The sequence below is a fragment of the Bombyx mori genome, chromosome 17 (assembly GCF_030269925.1).
Source record: "Bombyx mori chromosome 17, ASM3026992v2".
In the NCBI taxonomy this organism is placed as follows: domain Eukaryota; kingdom Metazoa; phylum Arthropoda; class Insecta; order Lepidoptera; family Bombycidae; genus Bombyx; species Bombyx mori.
The window spans coordinates 7523833-7543195 of record NC_085123.1 but is presented as its reverse complement, the minus strand read 5'-3'; the positions used below and the strand labels follow the sequence as shown (position 1 = coordinate 7543195).

Sequence of the window (19363 nt, the reverse complement as noted above, 5' to 3'; positions counted from 1 at the left end):
AATTAGGAAATTAAACTTGATCCAATACTATGCTGCCACTGCTTAAATTATTAATAAAGTTTATTTAATTACATTATTTTCTCTATAAAATAATATTAATTATGCACGAATATACAACATTTTTACTAAATGTTTGCATTAGTTCAATTGCTTACAATTTTAAATTGTTTAGACATGTACTAGTACGTTTTTAATTATAGGATATCATAGCACGTACATAATTGAATTTGTCAAATTAAAAATTAAAATTCTTACGTATTTGTCTCGAACCAATTTTTAACTAGCGATTAGAGCGGCATGTTATATTATTTATAGCTATTTAATTTCATAGATCTAAAAAAAGATACTCAACGTTTAACACTTCTTCATACATAAATAGATCAATAATTATAAATAAAATAAATTTAAACAATGTAGGTATGTACCGCCTTCTACTCAAACTATAGATATTTTTTTTGGTACAATTTTTCCTTTATAAGAAAGGCAAAAGGATCTAAGCCCATACAATCTTGTCTGTTCTATTCAAACCATAGATAATACATTAAAGAACAATGGCAGCTTTCTATACAACATTTTATTTCAGTTTGAAGGGTGGGGTAGCCGTTGTAAGTATACTCGAGACCTTAGAACTTATATCTCAAGGTGAGTGGCGCATTTACGTTGTGGATATCTATGAGCTCCAGTAACCACTTAACACCAGGTGGGCTGTGAGCTCGTCCACCTATCTAAGCAATAAAAAAAAAGTTATGTCTTACTTTAATTTCTAATCTCATTTTTATGAAAAATTATAATATGGCGTGAAATGAAATGAAATGAAATGAAGATGATTAATTTGAGAAGTTAATGAACGGGGATGAAATTAAATAAAATGAGATGAGCTGATATGGTATGAAATATTATTATATTATCAGTAAAATGGTCATTTACTAAGATTTTTCTGTGGACTTTTTGGAGGTTCCCAAAAAGCTACGTCCAGCGGTTTTGCTTCACTTTCCCACACTTGCGCAATTTGACAGATATTAAACAGTTAATAAACCACTGTTATTACACATTTATTATTACACAAGAATCACGTCAGCTTGGAGAAGCTAATGGTGACTGGCAAGGTGAACGAAAGAAGACCACGAGGTAGAGGGCTGACACGTTGGACTGACCAGATACGCACTACCCTCGACACCACAGTTTTCGATGCTCTATACTCAGCGGCAGATAGAGGCAAATGGCGTAGAATGGTCCGTAATAAGCTCTTGTTGCGAGGAGGTGGTCACGACCCTCAGTATTGAGGAAATCGAAGCAAGAAGAAGAAGATTACACATTTAAACCTGAAGTAACACTAAATGGACAAGATAAAACAAATTACACAACATCACTCCTCACGTTCCCGCCAAAAAGTCATGGATTGGATAATACAACTCAAGTCAAAATTACAAATTAGTTTTATACTATGGCTACGTCAATACTACGATCTTCTGTAAATATCAACTTCCACAATGCCCTACATGAAGCTAAGGATCGCAGCAAATGGAGGGAAATCGTATGGGAGAAACTGATGCAGTGGGGGAGTCACGACCGTTAGTAATGAGGAAAATGATGCGAGGAGGACGACGTCAACAGTGAATTGCAAGAGTGTAGATCCCACACGCTTTTAGAGAATATTTTGTGGAACTGAGTACATATTTAGTAAAGTACACAAATTAAAAATTTATTTAAAAATTTCCGGTTATAAAATTAAAACGCTAATTTCATGTCAAAAACAAATGTGGTTGACGACTAAACCAAACATCAACAAAAATTAAAATCTAGTCTAGTAGAAATCTAGTCTAGTCGAAAATAAACAAAAAACTTATTCCATAAATAAAATAAGAAAAAACAGCTAACGTGGACTTAATTTAAATGTTTAAAAAGTTGCCGTATTCTGTAAAAAATTGACGGAACTATTCCATCCATTAAATGCTTTTATGGATTTGGAAGTGGTATGTACTTTACAAAATTTAATGTCGATAGTTAAAAAATGAGTGCTAAACGTAATTAATTTGTGATAAGCTACGAAGGTGACTAGGCTGTATGATAGTACTAGAGCTATTGTCACGTGTCAAAAGAATTAAAAATTAAACAAGATGGCGTATACGTCAACGACATATCAATGTTTTCCACTAAGTTTCTTTTTCCAATAGCTTTTTTGCTGGTTTGATTTCCAAATAAACTACTATGTCTATTAATAATTTATCATCTGTTCTCAAATCTTGTTCAGAAAGTGAACTTATAAATGAAACATCGGAAACTAGCATGACACAGAAGCAAGTGGAAGGATCCCGATTGAAGCGTACTTTTACTTTACCCAGGAATCCCTTTGGGAACTCAAAGCCTGGTTCAAGTAAAAGTAAAAGTGGCGATGGAGACAACAAATCCATAAATTCTAGTTCTGTGATAAGTGATACACAAAAGGACGAGGGCAGCTTAGATAGGAAGTTGTTCAGAAGGCCTTCATGGAAAAGGTTTCTAAATAAGATAGCTCTACATATGAGTACAGTACGTGTAGCGGGTGTAAGTACCAATTTAACAAACACATAAATGGCTTTTACTTTAACAAATAAATAGCTAAAATTATATATCTGGAACTTATTAATGTAATCCTAACTGAAGGAGTTTGGCAAATTCAAGTCTATATTAAATAAGACATGGAAGAAATATAAATAATAACTACTTTAAAATCAAGTTTAATAAGTTGCTTCCTAAACTAAATATTAGTTTAGTAAAATTAGTTAAAAATTAATCATAGAAAACCTAAAATAATGTAAGGTAACCAAATGTAAACTGTTTTAGGGCAAACCGGCTCCAGTTTTAGTTAATGGAGAGAAGACGAATTGTAATGGTGAGCCTCCGTGGCCGCCTGGGAACACTCCAGCTGCGACAGGGATAAAGAACCACGGAAACACTTGTTACATGAATGCTGTCCTGCAGTGCCTTTCTCATACAGATGTTATTGCTGAATATTTTGTGTTGGACCATTATAAGGTATTTGTTTGATGACGAAACCAATTGTAGGTTATCTAGTATAAAATATGTCATCACTTATTTTGAAAATTGAGAGTCCAGTTAAGTGTGTGAAAAAATGTATGTTTATGCATCTAGGGGCATCTTAATAATATTATATTTAATATTTCAAAAAATATGTTTTTATCTGCATTTTAATTTAAGAAAAAGACACTTACGCACTTGTTCACAAATATTTTCCTCAATGCACGTATATCATTATGTAATGAAATTGACACTGTAAAAAATATTATGTTTATCATATGTATTATCATAATGACTAGTGAAATGTCTTTTTTGGAGTGGATATTGACTGGATAGTATTTACTTACTTGTATTGGTTCAGACAGTGTTGAAGCTTGAAATGCTGGGGTAGCTATGATATACATTAGATACCATAAGGCATTTTGAGAGAAATCTAAATTTGATGTTTTTGCCATTTTTGGGTACACAGTATGGTTTTACTGCACTTCTAAAACTGCACTATATCTTTCAATAAAATTAAGCTTAAATATAATTGAAACATATAAAAAAAAACCCTTAATAATTATATAGATTTACCATGAGCAGGATTAGTTGAAAACTGTTCCAAATTATGACGTGTTCCTTCAACAATACAATAATATGTGAAAATTATAATTCTAAATTTTAATATTACAGGTTGATCTTCAAAAGCGAAATAAAATTAATTCAAAGAAATATGGAACAAGAGGAGAAGTTACTGAGCAGTTGGCATCATTGTTGAAATCATTATGGGCTTGTCACTACACACCAGATATGAGCACAACCTTTAAGGTAAATTGATTGGTAAAGTCAAGTAACACATTAATACATATAAATGAGTTTACTAAGACTGGTTTGTTTGGTTTACCAACCTCTTAGGTGATGAAACGGTTATTATGAGAAATCAAAAACACCGATAAAGCTGTAGTGTATTGTTGTTGTTGCTGTATATAGAATTATTACTTAGAATCACATTTTTATTTTAGAATTACGTAATTAGATTTACATTTAAATAAAACATTAAATGGATTTTTTTAGGAATTATCTAATGCCATGCAAACTAGTTTATGAATAGTTGTAGAAGTTAACATAGAGTTTAAGGGAAATCAATAGTAAATAATGATAAAAATATAACCTACCTAATATCATAAAAATGAAATTGTATTTAATTTTAAAGCTGGGATTATTAATTAAATTCAATAAAAAAAATTGTATGCTTTATACTCATTGTAAAGCACAATTTATCTATCTCTTGGTAATATGAATTAATAATGTAAAGAACAAAAAAATGCATATAGTACAAGGCAGTTGGAATCTACTTCCATTGCTATCATACACAAGTGCCATCTTTACAACCAATTATTTGGTAGTAACCTCAACTCATTAAATCATAATGAGACTGAACTCACTTCTGCAAATTAACCACTTCAGAGGTTACTGGATTGTTGGCCCTAATTTCAAAGGCTCCCTCCCGGATTCTAGAATTACTTGCTTTGTCAGAACTAATACTACCATATCGTTAATTTTCGAAAATTTCTTACAACTATGTGGTAGTATTGTTTAAATCTTATTAATTAGATAGGTTTTAGTTTACTGCACTCAGTTTTTATTTTGAACTAAAATTGTGCAACTCATATCACAACATAATTTCTTTTCAATTTTGAAGAACCCTTTAAGTATTAGTAGCAGTTATAAAATAATTCTTATTTATTAGTCCGCATTTACAGAAAACTGTGGAAAGACATGGCACGCAATATAGAGGTAACAGTCAACATGATGCGCAAGAATTTTTATTTTGGCTTCTTGATAAAGTGCATGAGGATTTAAATACCGCTACAAAAAGAAAATATAAAACAATAAAGGTATTTGATAAACAAATTATAAAGGTTTATTCTGTTCATTATCTTAATTTTAATTATTTTTTCTGATATTTTTAGAATACTTGTGGGAAGCCAGATGAGGTAGTCGCAGCAGAAACATTAGCAAATCATGCTAGAAGAAATAGCTCATTTGTGCAGACAGTTTTTCAAGCACAATATAGGTAATAGATTTCTGATTAAACTTAAAGTTAGGTGCTAACAATATTAATCATGAAATAAGTACTACTCGTGTAGGAAGAAGGCGTTGCTTCATCGACGACTTCAGACCGCGGCTACCACCATGGGACAGTGGTTCCGGAAGTGGCGCATCGACATCAACCCCACGAAAAGCACAGCGGTGCTCTTCAAAAGGGGTCGCCCTCCGAACACCACGCTGAGCATCCCCCTCCCGACTAGGCGCGTCAATAACCCCGCCCCCGCCGTTCGCCCAATCACGATGTTCGACCAGCCCATACCGTGGGCCCCGAAGGTCAAATATTTAGGCGTCACCCTCGACAGTAGGATGACATTCCGCCCCCACATCAAGACGGTACGCGACCGTGCCGCCTTCATTCTAGGACGTCTCTACCCGATGATATGTAGGCGAAGTAAAATGTCCCTTAGAAATAAGGTGACACTCTACAAAACTTGCATACGCCCCGTCATGACCTATGCAAGTGTAGTGTTCGCTCACGCGGCCCGCATACACTTAAAATCATTCCAAGTCATTCAATCCCGTTTTTGCAGGATAGCCGTCGGAGCCCCGTGGTTCGTCAGGAACGTCGACCTCCATGACGACCTGGACTTAGAGTCCACCAGTAAGTATATGCAGTCGGCGTCTACGCGCCACTTCGATAAAGCGGCACGACACGAGAACCCTCTCATCGTGACCGCCGGTAACTACATTCCCGATCCTGCGGACAGAATGGAAAGCAGTCGACGTCGCCCAAAACACGTCATCTCGGATCCTCCCGATCCACTAACGGTGCTTCTAGGTACTTCAAGCACCGGTCACCGTTCTCGTCGAACCCGTCGCTTGCGACGAAGGGCTCGACGAGTAAATTAACTCCCAGACACAGCCCACTGAGTTTCTCGCCGGATCTTCTCAGTGGGTCGCGTTTCCGATCCGGTGGTAGATTCTGCGAAGCACGGCTCTTGCTAGGGTTCGTGTTAGCAACGTCATCAGGTTTGAGCCCCGTGAGCTCACCTACAAAAGTTAGGGTTACGCTGACATAGCCTCTCAAGGCTCTCAGCTTAGGTAGGAAAAAAAAATGAAATAAGGCAATGGTAATAGCTATTTTGGAGAAGGGTAGCGTAATACAGAACTCCGTGGAAAATGTTACAGGAGGTCTATGCAAAGCGGAACATTGAACTGTGGGAAATTTTATAGTGAAACCAAAACCTATTTTTCAAACCTATTGAATTGTTCAGTTCAGAGTAAATTTCTTTCTATAACTATTTTAAAAAGATATTTTTATAAAAGTATTCTTTAAAAAAACATTACCATACCATGGCATGGCATGATATTATTAAGATATATTAAAATTGATATGTACAATGTGGACTTTCCTTCATATAAATCCAATTAATTTTTTGTTTTTATATACAAACCTCCTGTTTAATTCCAATTCTGGGTATCAGTGTACCCTATTGTCTTTTGCTACTGGAGAATTCAGTACAAAAATCAATGCAAAAATATAATTTGGTCCGGAATCTAGATTATGTGTTATTATTAAGAAAACTGAAATACTTCAGGTATTCTATATTTTCTTAGATCGGCCCTAACGTGTGCAAAATGTGAAAGAACATCTTGCACCTTTGACCCCTTCCATTGTGTGAGTGTGCAGCTACCATCAAGATTAGCAACTGCACAACCGTCTCCCCTACCTGTCAATGTAAGTACCCCTAAGCCTTTGTACAATACCCTATTAGTGGTGTCTGTGGTTTGAAATAATTTTACCATTACACCAAAATAATAATTCAATTAAAATAAGCTTGTATTCATAAAGCATCATTCCGATGTTTCGAATATCTTACAATTTTCGTAATTACGGATGACTCAGGTGACGTTATCCCGGTCATCGTTCTGGTCGAACCCGTCGCTTGCTACGAAGGGCTCGACGAGTAAATTAACCTACAGACACAGCCCACTGAGTTTCTCGGCGGATCTTCTCAGTGGGTCGCGTTTCCGATCTGGTGCTAGATTCTGCAAAACATTACTCTTACTAGGGCCAGTGTTAGCAACACTTCCGGTTTGAGCCCCGTGAGCTCACCTACATGTTAGGGTGAAGTTGAAATAGCCTCTCAAGGCTACCAGCATAGGTAGGAAAGGAAGAAAAAAAGTAAATTGTTAATTAGAAATGAATTTTCAAATTTTAGGTAGTTTATGTGAATCAGCAACCTCGACAAGTTCGCATCGGACTGGAGCTACCACCGACCGCAACGATGGATGATTTAAGAACGACACTTCACGCAGATACAGGAATTGAACGCGATCACATTATATTAGCTGAAATCAACGAAGCAGGTATGTATGTAACGGGACTATTGTGTAATCTGTATCGTAAAAGCACAAATTGTAACGCAACAAAGAATTGCTAAACGTTAAAAAAAAGCGATAAAAATACGAGTAATTATAGATAATTATATATAATATACACGAGTTTCGTCGTGATACCAATGCCAGATAAACGACCCAGCATTAATGACGTTTTTTTTTTAAGTGAAAACTTCTTTAGAATCGTGATTTCAAACCGGATGCAACGGAAAAAAACGACAGTTAAGAGACACAAATACAAAAATGTGTAGGATGAAGCCAGCAAAGAATGAGACAGAAATATACATACTATTTAATACAGCGCCATCTCTGAGATTTTTTAATACTAACGTGTGTATGAAAGCTCTTGTAGAGAATTTTAATTTAGGATTATACGTGAAATAAAAATATCAATTCACAGAGGGCGCTACCTTACAATTATTTACTAATGACAAAATTTTACATATACTTAAGACGTTTAGGATAATTGTATTTTAATTTTAGAAGGTTTCACTTCTACCACGTGTGAATTGCACAAATTTTGTTTTTTTTTTATTTTTTTTATTGCCTTTGTAGGCAGACGAGCGTACGGCCCACCTGATGGTGAGTGGTTACCGTCGCCCATGGACTTCAGCAATGTTTGGTGTGAACACTACAAACAAATGCCGGACTCCTTATTGGTTTGAACGCTATCGACATGGGAGTTTTGATATAAGAATATGTACACCGCGGTCGCCCGAAAACTATAGTCATCAACGACGATTAACCCTTTGACTGTCATGTAGGTCACCGGTGCCCTACGTGGCGCACTGAAGTAATTTTGTAGATTTCTGATACTAAAGCGCCTGGATTGCCTAGTCGTAGTAGACACTTTATTGTGGACCAATGAACTTAGTTGATCCGTAATACTGTTTTTTTTATGGTTACATACAGTTTTAACTTAGTATACAGCTTAATCCTGGAGTCTAATCACCTGGAGCCATTGCGGTCATCCACAGTGCGTTTCCAGAGATCTTTTTTGCCACGTACCATCCGGCTATGGAATGAGCTCCCCCTCCACGGTGTTTCCCGAGCGCTATGACATGTCCTTCTTCAAACGAGGCTTGTGGAGAGTATTAAGCGGTAGGCAGCGGCTTGGCTCTGCCCCTGGCATTTTTGAAGTCCATGGGCGACGGTAACCACTCACCATCAGGTGGGCCGTATGCTCGTATGCCTACAAGGGCAATAAAAAAAACATATGTTTCGGTTTTGGATAGAATTTCTTCACGCATTGAGAATTTAATGTATTAATTTTATTAAGGTTGGTGCAACGCTCGTGCAAACTGGGAAGTTGCTGGTATGGATTTCGGCTCGCTGTATTGTTTAGAGGCTCCGCCATTATTACAAACGCCAACAACTCCATACCTTCTCTTACTATGGGTCAATATAATTGAAGGAGAACGATTTGGTAAGCAATACCTTACATACATGAATAAATAATATTAATCCACAGAAATGTTGATTTTAATTAAAAACGAATTGTGTCTTTTTATCCAAATCCAAAGGTTCACCATATGCAATGCAAGTTCCGCGGGAGATTTCTTATGAAGATTTACAGAAGTTGATCTTGAAGGAAATGAACCAGATTATATCCGAACGAGTTTTGGAAAACGCACAAGGAACTGATATATTCCGCGCGAGGATAGCTGAGGCACATCGACCGCGGGACCCAGCTTATTTGCAACCAGAGGTACATAGCTTTTTATTAATAACGTAGTTGCATAATACAGAAGATAATTTAATCTTGGAGTCGTTGACTCTCAACTCTTGAATTTTACACAAACTACCTTCGATAATTTTATGATAACTTAACACTAATCATACCAACACTCATTGGTATTTTTGCTACCATAGCCGGTAGATAATGGTATACGACAAGTAATACTCAAGATGAACAAAACAAAACAAAACAAAAAGTATATTATAATAACTGTAGATTATTTGGTAAGAAAAAGTCAAGAAGTCAAATGTGCAAAAGCAATAAGATGATACATGCACTTTCAATGCAAATGTTCAAAATGGGTCATTTGACCCGTTGTGGTATGTTTAGTGTTAATTATATTTTAGGTTTAATTTTAGAAGACATAGGATTATTTTATTTTTGATTGTGTCACATTACAGCTACCGCATCCATTATTCGCCTTGGACGTAGAGCAAGCCTTGTGTCCGCACGATAAACATCCACATCTCCGGTTGGAACTGCTCTGGGACCCCGAGCAACGTGACAAGTATGCGCTCATCCAATTTTTTCATCTGTCAGCTGCCATGTTAAATTTAGTCAAGGCGGTTCCAAATTCATTTTTTTTTACCCCTATTACTTGTAAATGAAATAACAAAAAAAATCCTTAAGATAAGATAATTTATTGCAGATTTTATTTAGATTTTGTTGTGAATGATCAGACGAAGTAACGGTCCATTATGAATGCCGCCATCTACCTTGAGACACGAACTCAAAGTTTCAACTCTATTGTTAAATGACTAAGCTACAAAACGCATTACTGAATAATGAATTATTATGCAGGATAGTGATATTTACCTGACTATTTTCGCGTTCCCTACATACATGCGTTTCGGCTTGAAGGGTGGGGCAGCCGTTTTAACTATACTGAAACTTGAGAACTTATATCTCAAGGTGGGGGGGGGGGGGGGGGGAATAACGTAACCTTGTAAATGTCTTATGGGCTCCAGTAACCACTTAACACCAGGTGGTCTGTGAGCTCGTCCACCCATCTAAGCAATAAAAAATAAAAAGAGGTTTCATACACACGTTAGTATTAAAAAATCTCATAGATGGCGCTGTATTAAAAAAAAACACTACACTGAGAACGTCTAAGGTGTTCTATCTCATTGTCTCGCCGGCTGAATCTTACTATACATTTTTGTGTTTGTGTCTCTATGGACTTATTTTTTCGTTTCATCGAGTTAAGTTTCACTTCAAAAATTGTGGAATTATATCTTTCTGTTGCAGTATAATCCGCGAGTGCAAGGAGCAGTGCGAGGTGCACGTGTCCGCGGGCGGGGGGGGCGCGCCGCCGCTCACGCTGCACGCCTGCCTCACGCACTACACGCGCGCCGAGCGACTGGGACAGGACGACGCCTGGAGGTCGATCTGCTTCTCTGTGCTCACATAGACCTTAATCACTGATAGATGCCTCTGTGTACTCGGTGGTTACCGGAGCCCATAGATATCTACAATGTAAATACCGCCATCCACCCTGAGGACATGAGTTCTTAGGTCTCAGTTTTAACAGTAAAACAGCTGCCCCACCCTTCAAACCCGAACGCAGTACTGCTTCACGACAGAAATAGGTAGGGTGGTTGTACTTACCCGTGCGGACTCACAAGACGTTCTACCAGTAAAAATGCGTACCTAACACATTAGCAAACTACTTCCACGAATAAAAAATATTTTTTGGATTATTGGGAAATTGTCGATCTCATACGCGTTAGGGACAGTAGACGGGACCTTTTGTAGTTGAGTTTTGTAGTAGCTCACGGCCCACTTGGATTTTAAAACACAAAAGTCTCACGTATTTTAAATCACTAAGATATCTACTATATAAAACAATTAAATAAAAAACATAACATGTGAACGTTTGCCTACTTTTCATGTTTCTGATAAAAGTAACTATGAAAAAAAATCTATAATAGACCATTTGATGTACTATGTACGAATGATTATTAATTATATTTTAACTTTGACGCTTGGCCGTCAAACAATTTTTTATTTAATTTTTTGTACAGATGCCCTCAGTGTCAGAGGTACATGCCTGTGGTAAAAACATTGGGACTGTGGTCACTACCGGACATATTAGTAATACATTTGAAGCGATTTAGACAGTGAGTATACTCAGTCGATTCCGTCTTATTAGATTTTAAAGTATAATTATTTGTATATTGTTTTCTATTTTATTAGTGAATTTAAGAATAATTACATTAACAGGATAGACCACATGACTGAGGAATATTGCTGATAGTACTAGTAATACCAATTAATTAATTTGTCTACTTATTAATGTCTTAGTAATGTGTTTATATTGTACTAGCGGCCCGCTTCGGCTCCGCTCGGGTCTTCAACAAAAAATGCAACAATATCTGACGTTGTTTTATTTTTTTAAATAAAAGAACACTATTGCAGCATAACTATAATAGTTAGACATATGCTGTCGCGACACTTCTTGTAAATAATAATGTGTTCTACAAAGTCGTAATACATTATTTTATTCTATCATCAATAGTTTTCGCAGGGCACGCGATATAAAGAGTATTTTAGGTAATTTTTTACACCTTGGGTTACATTATTGGTGTTTTAGTATAAATCCCTAATTTTTTTCAAAATAGATTATAGCCTATGTCACTCGGGAATAGTGTAGCTTCCAAACAGTGAAAGAATTTTTCAAATCGGTTCAGTAGTTTCGGAGCCTATTCAATACAAACAAACAAACAAACAAATCTTTCCTCTTTATAATATTAGTATAGATTATGAAAAACAAATTACAGGCAGCCTAAAGGCCGGACGAGCACGAAATTAACAACAATGGTAGAGTTTCCACTCAACGATTTCGACATGACGCCGCACCTCGCGCACAGGAACTCCTCGGCGGAGTCGCCGGGGCATTCGCGGTCACCACGGCGGAGATACTCAAAAACGTCAACACTGAATCATCACGATAACGTTTACGATTTGTACGCCATTTGTTATCATCACGGCGATGACTTAGAAACAGGTCATTACACTGCCGCCTGCAAAAACCCTTACGACCGCCACTGGTATAAGTTCGACGATTCAAGGGTGACACGGATCGAAGATGAATGTGCCTACGATGAGTTGGTGAACAACACCGCGTACATGCTGTTTTACAAACGGCAGAAGCCGACCGTCACGCACTCCTATAGCTCCGAGGAGTACGGCGGCCATTGGGCGCTTCGCATGCCTAAATACGTAAAGAGGACCACGGAGACATTGAAAGAGCTGACCGAGGTGAAGGAAGAAAACGTCGAAGAAACCAAGATCGATTCGTCGCCCGTCGAACACGACTCTGAGTCTGACGTCACGGCCGTCACGCGCAGCCCTTCGCTCTCCCGGAGCGCGAACAGTCTGCTCGACGACGACGCGCCTCCCGCTAGCAACATCACGACGATAATTCAATCGCCGACCCTACAGAGGCCTCTCATTGTAGAAGTCAATGGAAATAACGTTTGTACAAACGTAAACGAACGCGAGTCTGAGCCGAGCAACTCTATCGAGCTGTATATTCACAAGGACGTGCACGTGAATCCAAAGATGACGCCAGTGGACGGTCGCCGCCCACGCTCCGTGGACATTCCCGTCACGCTCTCTGCACCCCACTCCGCCCCCCTCTCCGCTCCCCACTCCGCCCCCCACTCTGCCCCATTCTGCACTAAAGACTCGAGTAGGAACTATGAGAGCTCCCCCCTAGTCGCGAGCATAAACGAAGTGGAGTACCATCCCACAACTGAAGAGTTGATGATGTCGATGTTTAAAGAATCGCAGTTTATCGTTCCCAGGCGCCCTGATCGGGTCCAAGGAGAATCTCATCATCCAGGTTAGTCATTTCGATCATTATCATTATGAATATTAAAAGATGTCAATATACTGTTGTTTTCAACAAAATATGATTGTTGTGTTTTCAGGAGAAAAGACTTCTGCATGGAAAACTCGAATATCGACATGAAAAAAAGATATCGATCATTGTATAGTTATTTTGTTCACGAAAGAGCTAATTATGTGTTTAAAATACGTCATATTTTAGATCTGAACGTATCATACAAGCAGCTATTACTTTATATTTAGTGTTTTCGAAACTTTTGTAAACGTATGTTTCTATATTATTATTTGTTGTACAAACAAGTGCAGAGGCTTATACTGTAGCGTGGTAAGCAAGATAATAATTTATGGCTTTTAATTATTTCCAATATCCTCTAAATATGAATCCAAGTCTTCGATAAAATGCCAACATTCATTTTATTTGACGTTATCATTCACCAAAGAACAATACTCATTAAATGAGGAAGGTATTTATCAATCTCATAGTTTTACATTAAAAGTGTTTGATCATTTAACGTAAGTTTCTAAGTTGCAACTGGTTTTTTTTCTTTCGGATATTATATATTACCTTAGTATATAATTCAATTAATCAGAATTTCGAATTAATATATTAAAACAGTTGTGGACTGTGGATGTTCCAATATTTCCTTGTTACCAAATACAATTTTATATTAGAATAAAATTGCACGTAATATAAATAAAATGTTTTCTGTAATAACGGTTATAGAAGTAAAATAAATACGAACGAATGAAGTGAAATACGAATATTAAACTAAGCTTAGATCAGTATGGACTACTATAGACGATGTTACGACATTTCATTAAGACAACATAATGTGCCTTCACTGTAGAGATGTTGTGATTTTAAAAATAAATATTGTGTAATCTTTTATAAATAAATAAAAAGCCTGTATACTGGACGACATGATGTTTTGAATAGTGTATTATAGTATATTTATTCATATTGTGTTCGATGTAATGAATATATTAAGTGTATAATACATTATGTACTTTTTAGTGATAAGTTCAACAGCTATATTTATATATAAATAAAATTTGTATGGGTATTTGATTTACAAAGAAATAATGATATTCGGTTTTGGATATAATTTGGATACAGTGGTATATGTGATGTGAGTGCACACAAAGATGTACAATGTAATGCACTTTATTGTGATTTTATATGATTTGTATAAAAATATTTTTATAAAAGACAACATTTAGTCATATAGAAAATGAATATTGTAACAGGTGGCCTCAATCAACTGATGTCAACACTAATACTAATGAACATTTTTTCATCAAAATTTTGATATAAGGCGTCACTGGAGTGCTACTAAAGTGGTCGGAGAGGTTTGATGGCTTAAAAACTGTTTTCACTAATTCGAAACACATTATTTATAAAAAATTATTGTAAAACTAAAATTGGCGATTCACTGAATGATGAGTACTTACTTTAATTTACAGATTTAAAAATATTCGATTCACTATGTACCTGTTTGAATCACAATTCGAATGATAATTTAAAATAATGTATACATAGTTTAATTTGGGAACTTTATTTTAGGTTCAACTGCGGCTGGCCTCGAAAATAAATATATAATTTTAATATGCAAGCTCTCAATTTTATAATTACTTTATATTTAATTATTTTAGGGGAAAAGGATGACCTCAAAAATTTAAAATTTATTATCAGAGAAAATTGGATTACTACTTAGTGGTGTAAGTAATTGATTTACCACAGCTATCAAGACAGCAGTTACATCCATATGGTCCACTATATATGGACACTAATACACTCTACTCTAAAACAAACTGGTCTAATAAAAGCTTTATAATTATGCATAAAAAGTTATAATCAAAGCACGTACCAGAAAATTTTAACAAAAAAAATATGTATATGTACGTGTGAGGTCTTCGCATTTCCCTGTTTTTATATAATGTTCATTGTTATAATTCAAATGTTTATTTTAATTTCACCAAGTTATGTTTAAAATATAAGTGTTATGTCCACATTGAAGTTGTTTTGCAATTGTTCACCGTTGCCGTCATATATAAATCTAAGTTACGGTTCGTCTGATTGTGAAACAAGTTAATAGGTGACCGTGTTTTGGACAAGAAATCAGACGTGTATTTGGAGGTTGGTTGATTGTAGAGTCACCAGTGCGAACACCTACAGTACGTGGATAGATAGACAAGCTTGCTATCCATTTGATGAAAAGTTGTCACTATCGCCCGTGGACGTCTGTGGAGGGGGCACAGACGCACAGTTACCTACCTTAAATTACCCTCCGTATATTATCTTCTTCTTTTTCTCTACCTTATCCCACTATGTGGGGTCGGCACAGCTAATTTTTCTCTTCCATTCTCTTCTATCAGCCGTCATCTCAACACTCACTCCTCTCTCTCTCATATCGTCATTCACACACTCCATCCATGTCTTCTTCGGTCGACCTCTTCCCCCTCTACCTTGCACTACCATTTCCATACATCTCCTAGTCACATGCACCCTCCGTATATTATACCTATCTTAATTACTATTGTCATGACGCAGCTCTTAGAAAAATATCGTGCAATTAACCTTTTTTTCGTAATAACCATTAATTTATTTAAATACTAGTTGCAGATTGACTGGCCATTAATTCTACGGTTAAATTTTGTTACGAACCATATTAAGCTGTTTTGTTTCTATCATAAAAAAATATCTTACTAATAATACATATCAAAGTACCTGTATATATTTTTTTTGTTACTTTCAACTCTCCTAGTAACAAAAGTTGCACTGCAATTTCTGGAAAAGAACTTTCTTAATTATTTCGTGGACATTTTTAATAATGATTGTGATTTGGATAATATGCCAGGTGTATTAGATACCAAACGGTTTAATAGGCAGCACCTATCGAGGCATTACTACGGTCTTTTCAGGTTGACCACAAAATAAGCATAGGTAATGTTATCTACAAGGATTTATTTTCATATTGCTTTAGTGGGCCGACGAGCTCACGGCCCATTTCGTCTTAAGCGGTTGCAGGAGACATCACAACCCAAATGCCGCTACCCCCTGAGGCGTTAAATCGAAGTGTCAGTGTCAAATTGTATTGTTTAATACTTAACTCGAATTTTAAACAAGATGGCATGATTGCTTCGTGATTGATGTGTGGCGTCAGTACCGACGGCGCTGTCTATTTCTTTTAAATTGTAATGTTAATTTAGAATCACGCAATTTAATTTTATTGTTGATGAAGTCGTTTGTGAATTAAAATGTAATTTCGGCATGGAATTATTAAGAAAAGCTGGTGGTATTGTATCGATAGACCACGGACTCTTCGTTTGAGTGAGTTTGAGTGAAAGCGATGAAATAGAGTTATGAATTTAAAAAAAAAAAATTTAAATTCGTATTACGTAACTGTAATGTGAATCGTATAACATACCGGTTGAAGGAAAACAACCTTAAAAAGACTAGACGAAAGTTGCTTTGTGTCGAGAAGTTGACACCGAACCTCAAATAAGATCTGATTTCGCAATTTTGTTTTCGAATCTAAACTGATAAGTTTTAAACTATACCTAGTAGAAGTACGTGAATTAAGTATTTATTTAAATCTAAGTATAATACTGTATTAGTACTAGTAGTAGTATTATGCTGGGAAAAGTGAAAAGGCGTCGATGTACGATGTATGGGTCATATTTTTTTTATTGCCCCTGTTGGCCGACAAGCATACGACCCACCTGATGGTGAGTTGTTACTGTCGCCCATGGACTTCAGCAATGCTAGGGGCAGAGCCAAGCCACTGCCTACCCTTAATGTCATATGGCAGCTTTTTAATGTTGCCTTTGAATCACCATAAAAAGTTACGTTAGCTCATATACCTACATTTGCAATACTAAAGATATCAATTCACAACCTATGCTATGAACTGGTTTGCATCATTAGGACGTATAGTAGAATAGGCGCCGAGCTAAAAATGGGATTAAGTTTGTGGATGAACGATGCAGATTCAACTAAATAGCGATGATCTTTTCTGCGGCCGCCTGTGGTGCGGTTTTAGAAAGGAACTGATAGGATCGTCGCAATAAAAATCTTTGAAAAACTTTAACATTCATAGAGGAAATTTCTCAGAGCGGGGCTGCGCTAACCGGACGATCAAGATGGCGAACACCGCGTCATATGACGACGAAATCGTTAAGCTTCGTATACACGAAGAGGCTGAGAAAAAACTGGAAAACGTTTTTTTTTTAAAGAGCTCGAAAACCGTGTCTTTACCGTGAAATAATCTCATTTCATTTCGCGAACCCTTTTAGCAGAGATTGCATTAATAAAAAAATAAACTAAGCAATTATGTCACATATAATTTTCTGCCTTTTTATTCGAAGAGAGAAAATTGCTCATTAAAAATGCGTTTCAAAAGAAAAAATAAATCACAATTTTCTTCGGTTTTCGTGAGATGTACACTTAATTAAAACTTAATTTCCATAGACTTTCTCCGGGTTGTGGTTTAATTACCTGCGTTTTAAATACCCACAAATGATTTTTCACCGGGAATTGGTGTCGTTAAACTGGTCATATTCAGATATGTTCATTTATGAAAGGCTTTGTGAGCGCGTTATCTCTTCGATAGATAAAAACATAACAGAACCTAGTTCATAATATTTAATGATGTAAATGAGTCTTAAAATTGACCAGTTAAAAAATAACGCAATAAATTTAGCCGTGACGATGATTTGAAAGTTGATTTAATTTTGAATACAGCCATATACCTAATAGAACAAACTATATTTTGAAATAGCATGTGTCTTACTATGTGTTTCATAACAATTACAACTTGTCTAATTTTAACTGCATAATTGCAGTTATCGCGATCGCGATTAGGCACTGGTTAGACTAACGTGTAATGGCTTGCAAATACAATCTCTTTGTATGACTAAAATATGGGAGGCTATAAATTATTGACGGCAGAAAAATGTTATGATTTGACATAAATTTATATTACTACGAAATGATTTGTAATTTTCAAATTTCAAATTACAAATTGGAACAAAAAGAATAACAGTTGTGCATTATGAAAGCTAACTCAAATAGGAAATTGGGGTAGTATTTTAAAATATAATGCGAACCGATCATTTTTAGTGATAGGCGAAAATTAATTTCCACCAGAATTTAGAAGTGGTTATCCAATGAGAAATACGAAAGCCGATCATTACCTAATCTATTTTATTATAGATTAAATCAGCTTAAAGTAAATTGGTTGTTTTAATTTCCTCTAACTCAAAAATACTATTTGAATTTCAGAAAAATCAGACTTTATTTTTGTGTTGTTATTGATATTTCAAAAAAAAGCTTGCTATTTTTTTTTTGATAATAGCTAAGGGTACACAACTAAATTTAACCCAATTAAATAAATCTTGTCATTAATTGCAAAACATAAATAAAGTAGATCGGTTGACGAACAAAGAACAAAATGGTATATAACGGTCTTCGCCTATTTAAAGTATATGCCAAGATCCAAAATCCAAAACAGAAATTGTATTATACTCGTATACAAGTGCCACTACTGCATACTGAGCAAACTTTCGAAAAAGGAAAAAATATATAAGTAAAAATGAAGGTCGTCTAAAAATATTTTGATGAGTGAATTTAGATTTTTTCGTATTTTTTTTTTTTTTTTTTTTTAAATTTTTTTTTTTTATGATTGAAAGTTTACTGGTGGCCCGAAGGCCTTTCCAGTTTCACCAGGACAGGTGGGCGAGCAAAGGCTCAGCCAAGAGGGGCGGGATTTGCTAAAAACTGCCCGAGCGCCTCCGAAGGAGACCTAACAACTCAAGAGCAATTGTTTCGCGAATGAATCTACTACCGGATCGGAATCGCGACCCGCTGAGAAGATCCGGCGAGAAACTCAGCGGGCTGATGCATGGGTTAGGTTGCACGTCGACCTCTTTGTCGAGTTCGAATTTCGTATTTTTCTTAACTTTCAATATATATGCAGAGTGAAGAAAATTTTCAAATTTGCTAAGGTTCAAGTCAAGATATGTTTGGGTCTATGAAGGAGGAGTTCTCGTTTCAGACGTTTTTATTATTATTTAACAGCTATCGGGAGACATTTTGTAGTCGTCGTGGTCTAAAGGATAAGAAGTCCGGTGCATTTGTGTTGAGTGATGCACCGCTGTTCGAATTTCATGCGGGTACCAATTTTTCTAATGAAATACGTACACAACAATGTTCACGATTGACTTCCACGGTGAACGAATAACATCGGGTAATAAAAGTGAAACCCGCAAAATTATTAATTAATTACTGGTGGTAGGACGTCATGTGAGTCCGCACGGGTA

General features: G+C 36.1%; 3 protein-coding genes across 7 annotated transcripts in view; 2 read left to right on the top strand and 1 right to left on the bottom strand.

The window, feature by feature from the left end:
• The window catches only part of LOC101740779 (phospholipid-transporting ATPase ABCA3), a 35875-nt gene extending 35424 nt beyond the window's left edge, over positions 1-451 (bottom strand). For 2 of the 5 annotated variants that reach the window (XM_062673344.1, XM_038016880.2), the window contains exon 1: positions 256-449. The gene's annotated coding sequence lies outside the window, so the exon portion shown is untranslated. Of the gene's footprint in view, positions 1-255 lie in introns of all 5 variants that reach the window. The other 3 variants (XM_062673346.1, XM_038016881.2, XM_062673345.1) reach the window with 3 other exon arrangements.
• The window catches only part of LOC134200438 (uncharacterized), a 400183-nt gene that overhangs the window by 63768 nt on the left and 317052 nt on the right, over positions 1-19363 (top strand). The window lies entirely within an intron of this gene.
• LOC101739829 (ubiquitin carboxyl-terminal hydrolase 43) lies at positions 2065-15054 on the top strand. Its single transcript, XM_004927423.5, has 14 exons — positions 2065-2544; positions 2824-3015; positions 3694-3828; positions 4764-4898; positions 4974-5077; positions 6670-6790; positions 7275-7422; positions 8732-8878; positions 8976-9160; positions 9592-9698; positions 10439-10573; positions 11215-11310; positions 11971-13037; positions 13126-15054. Exons 1-14 carry the CDS (start codon positions 2209-2211, stop codon positions 13164-13166), a joined length of 2949 nt encoding a protein of 982 aa, XP_004927480.1. The 5' UTR covers positions 2065-2208; the 3' UTR covers positions 13167-15054.